This window comes from Apium graveolens, chromosome 11 (genome assembly GCF_009905375.1).
Source record: "Apium graveolens cultivar Ventura chromosome 11, ASM990537v1, whole genome shotgun sequence".
Lineage (NCBI taxonomy): Eukaryota > Viridiplantae > Streptophyta > Magnoliopsida > Apiales > Apiaceae > Apium > Apium graveolens.
In genome coordinates this window covers 81700524-81708316 of record NC_133657.1, presented here as the reverse complement: position 1 = coordinate 81708316, position 7793 = coordinate 81700524, and the positions used below count along the sequence as shown (strand labels likewise).

Sequence of the window (7793 nt, the reverse complement as noted above, 5' to 3'; positions counted from 1 at the left end):
GACGGTCCAAAATCCAATTTCTATCCTCAAATCTATCCGTAAGTTATAGAAAGCTGTTCTGTTAGGTTGCAATGGTACCAAGGGTCAATTCTGTTCACCATACCTCCCACCTTTCCAAGGAATTTTTTTCTATATCATTTCAGCGTGCAATAAACTAGGTACACTTGGTTTTGTAATTGTTCTCCGAGAAAATTGTTCTTCAGTATAGCAATATATTAGAAAGAGTTCACTCACTACCAGTACTATAACAAAAAGCCAAATGCAGGGCTAAATAGCAGGGTTTTAGACAAAATAGCCAACCGGTGAGTAAAAGATTCAATACAGCATTGGATTATCCAAACTGAAATAGATAGACAAGCAAACTCATATTGTCATCAAATATATGTGTAACCAATCTAAATTGATCCAAAAGATAGCCGTGAGATACCAAAACTGGTTATTGCAAGCAACACATGCTTTCTAGCGTCAAATACCCCAAACCCTGACGACACCATCTGTGTATCCGCTGAACAAAGTGCTTCCATCGGCACTCCAGCTCAAACTAGTACAGTAAATAACCTAACATTTAAGAACAAAACAAGAATAAGAAATAATAAACCAAATAAACAAAATCTTTAGATGGTACATATATAAACAATCAACAAGTCGTAGATCGACAGACTGAAGAATGGCCTACTGCATATGGAGCATGGAAAAGTAACACATAAAATAAGAAAGCAACATATATAGGATATCACAGATTGTTGACAACAAAAATTGTATTCTTGTATTTGGAACTTCAAAATATTGTGCAAGTTTTTCAATTACATTCCAAATGAATAAACTGCAAGATGTCTAATAAAGGAGTGTACATAGTTCAATTCCAGTCTCTAAGTTACAAAATAAATATATGATCCAATAAATTTGAGTCAACTCCAATCCACAGAGGGCCAAAACAGAATAGTCTACCTTACTACCTAAAGCGTATAAGATAAAAGTATCACAAGGAGAAAATTCATGACACAAAATCCTACCAGATAACACATTAAAAATTTGGTTGCTTATTCCACAATTGCACAAATAAAAACTGGTGAGACTTAAATTACCACCATCATCCTAACTGGTAATTTCGGGACAAGCAAAACACTCGAGTAATCTATCAGCTGGAGAATCAACTTTTAACACAACATACATACATAGACACAAAACATATATAATAAATTTGAACCTATAAACGGTAACCGTAATAAACATGATCACTATTACATAAACGTAAAATCATATGATCACTATTACATAAACGTAAAATCAATTTAACTGGGAAAAGAGGGATGAGAGTCACTTAAGCTTACATGAGATGCTCAGGTACATATATTGATATATAGCTAAACTACCCAAATGTAAATAATGACAGAAAGCTAAGAATGATGCATGAAAACAATAGTGTTGGATAAAAGTATGGACAAGTCTAAATTACATACAAAAAGACAAACTAAATGAAACAGGCATTAGTAAAGACTTGCAAGTAAACCAAGAGTGAAATTGTAATAGATAAAATCAACCTTATTTTTGGCAGCATCAGTCTGAGTAGTAGCCCCCTCGGAAGCGGCCATATCAGCCTCCATCTTCAAATCAACCCTCAAATCCACAACAACACTCTTACTCTCCAAATCCCAAATCTTAATACTCGTCTCGGTAGCAGCACAGAGCCAATACCTATTAGGACTAAAGCACAAAGCATGAATAATCGAAGTAGCATCCAACGAGTACAACTTCTTTACCTCGGCCAAATCCCACAACAAAATCACACCATCTCTCCCACCACTGGCACACAACGAACCATTAGGCGAAACCGCAACGGTATTGACATTCCCATTATGGCCAGCCAAAGTAGACCTCAGCTTACAATTACTCAAATTCCACACCTTGACCGTCTTATCCCACGACCCCGAAACAATCGTCGGCTCGAGATTATTGGGACTAAACCGAACACAACTAACCCAATCAGAATGCCCATCTCCACCCTCAATTGTATACTTACACTCCCCCAAAGTGTTCCACAGCTTAATCGAACGGTCACGAGAAGCCGAAACAATCTGACGATTATCAGTCGAAAACGCAACGGAAAGAACATCTTTAGTGTGACCAACAAAACGACGAGCAGTGGTGCCGTTAGAGAGGTCCCAGAGACGTAACTCGCCGTCCCAACAACCGGAAAGAGCGAACTGACAGTCAGAGGAAAGAACAACATCTTGAACGAAGTGAGAGTGGCCTGTTAAACGACGTTGTGCGACGCCGTATGATTTGTCTTGTTGAGTGAGTTTCCAGAGGATGATTGATTTGTCACGTGATGAGGTTACGATCATGTCGGAGTTGTCGATTGGGGTTGCGATGGCTGTTACCCAGTCTGTGTGGGCCCTCATTGTTCCTTTTAGTGTCAATGTTTCTGCCATTTCTAGGGTTTCTTCTTCTTCTTCTTCTTCTTCTTCTTCTCTAGAGTGCTGCTGCTGCTGCTGCTGCTAAGAGAGTCTTGCTCAAAATTGTTTATTTATTTATTTCATTTATACATGGAGGGGAATACATTAGGGTTTTGCAATATGGCGTTTTCTTTTATAAAATGGGCTCTTGTGGGTAAGCCCAAGTCAACGAGCATTTGTATTATTGTATATTCCACCATTTGTCACCATCTAGGATTTTTGTCTGCACCCAATAATTTTTTTCGTCATTTTTTTATATTTAAATTAAATACAAAATTCCTTACGACATTATCTTAAATGTTCGGATTTTTCGAAAGTATTTTCATATTTACTCATAATTAACATATAACACGTATCTAAGTACGGACAAGTTTAGTCTTTTTTTGTCTTTTTATGTGTTTCAATTCTTTTTTTTTTTTTTTACATATATTACTTGTATATATGTTAAAAACGGTAGGAAAATTGGGTATTTTTTTAACTTATATTACTTATTTCAGTATGTGTAATCAAATATGGAAATATACATTTATTTAAATATTGTTAACTTTGTTATCAAGTGATTTGGTATCTCCGAACTAATGCCATCAAATTTAGGATATTATTATAAAAGATAAAAATTGTCAATTTGATGTTTGCTTAAAATTTCAATGAAAAAATAAAAATATGCCTAAAATCAAGTATTATGTTTTAAACAAAATTAATTTAAGGTTTAATAACAGTTTTCCTTTCTTTAAAAAAATAACTTTTTTCTTAGTAACCTTTCCTTTTATCTTAATATAAGTTTTAAATAAAATTAATATAGTGATCTTGAACTATTCGATGCAAGAGTTTTTCCATTCGAATATTCACTTGAACTATTACAATCTTTCTGTAGAATGCATGCCAGACATATATGATGAATATTTTAAATACCTAATGCATTATAATATACAACAATAGCGCGTACTACCTCTTTCCCACTCATTTCTTTACATTTTTTTCACATGCTTAACACGTATTTTAAGGCAACTATAAAGTATAGTTCCGTAATTTATTTTAACTTTTTTCTTTTATTGTATAAAACTTTGAACATTATATTTTTATTTAAAAACAAAAAAAATAAAAAAATTATGCAACTACACTTAGTAAGATCATTAAAGTACGTGCTGAGCTCCCGTCCCCCAATATAAGGAATTGAGGTGGACGGAGGGAGTACTAAACAGTAAAATAAGAATTAAATAAAATTAAATATGACTTTTCATGAAAATGTTGATATGGATTCGAACCCGGGAACTTGGATGATGTATTTTTTTTAATATTTTGATCTAGCGGTCCTTATAATTTGTTAAAAAGATCAGACGATCATGATTGAGTATAACCAAACCAAATCAGAAAAGGTACTAAATTATACACTAGATTCGATTATAACTTGAAACCGTATAAAACTGATTATCCGAACAGAGTAATATATTATCTGACCCGAATATGACCGAATTAAGAAAAATTCATACTTAAAACAATCTTATGTTTAAGATAAAATAATTATTTAATCATATTGTTTTTGTAAAAGTATCTTATATTATATTAAAAATATTACATTTAATAAAATGATATTTTTTTAAGTCTCACAAATTGGAAAAATAAATAAGTTATGATCCAAAATATATGAACCAAATTTAATCCAAACCGAATTTTGTCCAATGTTAATCCGAATTTTATCCAATTTTTATCTGAATTATACCCGAACTGAATTACATCTGATCCAATTCGAATGTTCTCAAAATATATCATAATCTAAAAGTAGATCCTTAATAGTATCAAAATCCTTAATAGAATCAATATCCTCAATAAGATTATCCAACAACTTGTTTAGAAATACTGTAATGAAGAGAACATGGCCGACCATAACCGATCTTGTCATTAGAATTACCATGTCTACTCTCTCGTACACAATTGAAATAAAAAGTAAAACATACATTCTAGTAACATTTATGCTCTCTTATACATAGTCAAAATAATGAGTAAAACACATATGCTATTAACATTCGTATTATGTCAATAAAAGGTTGATGCAGAGGTCGTACTCTTCTCCACTGTGTGGAAAATCAAGAGTTCGACTAACGTATGTACGTGTGTAATTAATTAGCAAAAAACAAAAAAAAAATATTTGTGTTCACTCGTACACGGTCAAAATAATGAGACGTATATAGATGATAGACCCACATTTCTCCTTTGTACATGTATACCTACTACGCCTAACATAACTGCGTTTACATTAATTACACTTTACATTCACAATTTCAACAATATCTTACTATTCATGACTCTTCTATACTCCACACAAGCCTCCCAGACTCATGTACTCAACAAATTCTTGTCAAAAATGTGTGGGTTTCCTATATAGATATCATACGCTCTTTTGTATGTATATAGGTTCCCATGTAGCTAGGATGCATGTAGGTAGTTTTGGGGTTTGTAGGAGATGTGATGTTTGTTGAATGGCATTTATGACACTTTATTATGCTCTAATAAGTTTTGAATTGGTGCATTTGCACTCAAGTTGTTAAATGTTTTAATGTGTTTTCTAGTGTTTTTGCATTTCAGGCACTATTCAGGTAATCAGGTGAATTAGCATTGTTTTGCTGCTGAAAGGCATATGTCATAGCCTATTTGTTTATTCGAGGATTTAACTCAACTCAAATAAGAATGTAATAAGTAAATAGTGGATCTATCATCAGAGAGATCTCACAGAGTAACATATGTCAAAGGATTAAGTAACATTGTTCTTCTACAGACTTGATGACTTAATTCACTGGAAGAAGCTCAAGCAATTGATCAAGCCTCAGTGATATAAATCAAGATTGTGGATTTAATCAAGTGACAGAGATCTCGTAAGGGTATCAATTAATTACAAGGATTTAGTCTGAAGAAAATCAAGAGTATCAAGGTCAAGGCATGAAGAAACGTCACGGAAGTTAGTCACTCATGAACCAGACAGTACATCGAGTGTCAACATTGAAGTGGTGGAATTGATTCATAATTTTCAGAAGATATTCAGAAGAATGGTTGTTGCTCATGATTAGTATTAATTCTCTATTAATTAATTAAGTCATATAATTTAATTAAGAAAATAAATTATATCTGCAAAGATTAATTTATTGATTAATTGAATTAATTGATTAATTAATTCAGAATTAATATTAAGGGTTTTCAGAATTTTTATTAGATTAAAATCTATTATTAATTCAGTAAGACAATATGATTTGAACTACTATGACAATCGGTATGACAATTGATAGTCATACCGAAAGTCTTGCTAGTTCATTCTGATTGTCTTGCTAGCTCTAAAGATAGTTCTACCGATTGTCTTGCTAAGCCAAGGGATTGTCATTGCAGTTCATTTCCATTCGGCTGTTTTGATAAAAGAAGTAGAAGACATTCATTCTGATCATCATCCAAAAAAACCAAGTCAAGAACACAGCAGAAACAAAAGCAAAACATTTCATTTTTCATCTGCTTAATTCAAGATCAAAATTCTAGATTGTAAAGTTAAATCCAAACCACTAGAATTATTTATCTTGTTCTTGTGTAACAATCTAGCGGATCAAAATCCCTAGAACTTAATCTCAAATCGCATTTAGCATTTGATCTTTTTATTGCAAAAATAGAAAAAGTTCATGTCGAATTTATTCTAGATTTGTAATAATTGATTTGAGATTAATCCCTTGTAACAGATACCGTTGTTGTAACACCTTTCAAGTTTAATAAAAGTTTTATTTAACTTGAATTTTGTTTCACCTTTTTATTCCGCATTTTATTCGATTAAACGGTATAGTTTGTATTCAACCCCCCCTTCTACAAACATATTGGGACCTAACAATTGGTATCAGAGCCTTCTGATTAACGAACAAATCAAGATCCTAGACTTTTGTGTTTCTTTCACTCCTTGAATTTTTATTTATTCAAAAATTCATAATGACTTCACAAAAAGTTGGAACCGTTAAAATTCCACTATTTGATAAAGAAAATTATATCATGTGGAAGAAGAAGATGCTATTGTTTTTACAAGTTGCTAATCCCAAATATCTGGAAGTGTTAAAGAAGGGTCCAAAAATTCCAATGGTTATTGAACTAGAGGTAATAGAAAATGATGTGGTGATCACCAAAGCTAGAACTTATGTAAAGAATCCTGAGGATTTTTCTCCTGCTGAAAAAGAAGAAACCTCCCTGGATGCTAGCCTTCAATTAATTTTAGTAGATTCCCTTGATCCCTTGATGAATAGACATGTGATGAATTGTAAAGATTCCAAACATATATGGGAAACTATTGAGGTTATTAATGAAGGCACAGAGGAAGTTAGGGAGAACAAGTTAGAAATCCTAACCTCTGAGTATGAATACTTTAAATCCAATGCAGGAGAAGGAATCACTGAAGTGTTTGAGAGGTACATTGCATTGATCAACAACCTGAACATTAATGGTAAATACTATTCCATCAGGGAGGTCAACAAAAAGTTCCTTTTAACACTGCCAACTCATCTCGAACATAGAATCACTGCCATAAGAGAAGCAAGAGATCTGAGTGAGATTTCTTTGGAAAGGCTCTATGGTGTGTTAAAGACTTATGAGTTAGAGCAGATTCAGCAGAAGGAAGTTTACGAGAAAGGAAGAGTGGTCAGCACGTCTACTGCTCTAGTAGCTGAAGATCAACAACATCAACAATCTCAACAGTCAGAAAGAATGGTACAGTCTTCCAAGGTTGAAGAAAATGTGATAGTAGCAGAATTTGATCCTCCTACTACAAATGAATCAGGAGATGATTTTTATTCCTTGGAAGAACTGGAACAATTGGAGGATGAGTCAATGGCCCTGATTGTCAAGAGATTCTCAAATGTCAGATTCAAAAGGAATCCCAAGTTCAAGTACAAGTCCAACTACAACAGATTCCAGAAAGGTGGATCTTCATCCTCTAACACCAGCAGTGGTGGGTACAAAACAGGGATGGTTGATCGAAGTACCATTCGATGCTTCAACTGTAATGAGTTGGGACACTTTGCCACAGAATGCAGGAAGCCAAAACAATTTAGGAAGAACTCTTATGATTCTAATCAGAAGAGTAAATCTGAAAGGGCTTACCTGGCAAAGGGAAGAAGCTGGGATGATACTGACAGTGAAGATGAAGAAGTTGAGAATCTTGCTCTCATGGCTAGTGATGCAAATACCTCATCGTCAAGAAAAGAGGTAAAATTTACTGATGCTGAATTAGTTTATCATCTAGGAGGTTCCTTAGATTGTGCTCGTCGTGATAATGAATTGTTAAATCAACAAATCAAAGACCTTGAGAAAGAGGTCAATGAA

General features: G+C 33.4%; 1 protein-coding gene across 1 annotated transcript; it reads right to left on the bottom strand.

Moving 5' to 3' along the window:
* Positions 1 to 260: 260 nt before the first annotated feature.
* LOC141697435 (small ribosomal subunit protein RACK1-like) lies at positions 261 to 2569 on the bottom strand. Its single transcript, XM_074501821.1, has 2 exons — positions 1542 to 2569; positions 261 to 558 (listed from the first exon to the last, which is right to left on the bottom strand). Exons 1-2 carry the CDS (start codon positions 2430 to 2432, stop codon positions 466 to 468), a joined length of 984 nt encoding a protein of 327 aa, XP_074357922.1. The 5' UTR covers positions 2433 to 2569; the 3' UTR covers positions 261 to 465.
* Between the last annotated feature and the right edge of the window lie 5224 nt (positions 2570 to 7793).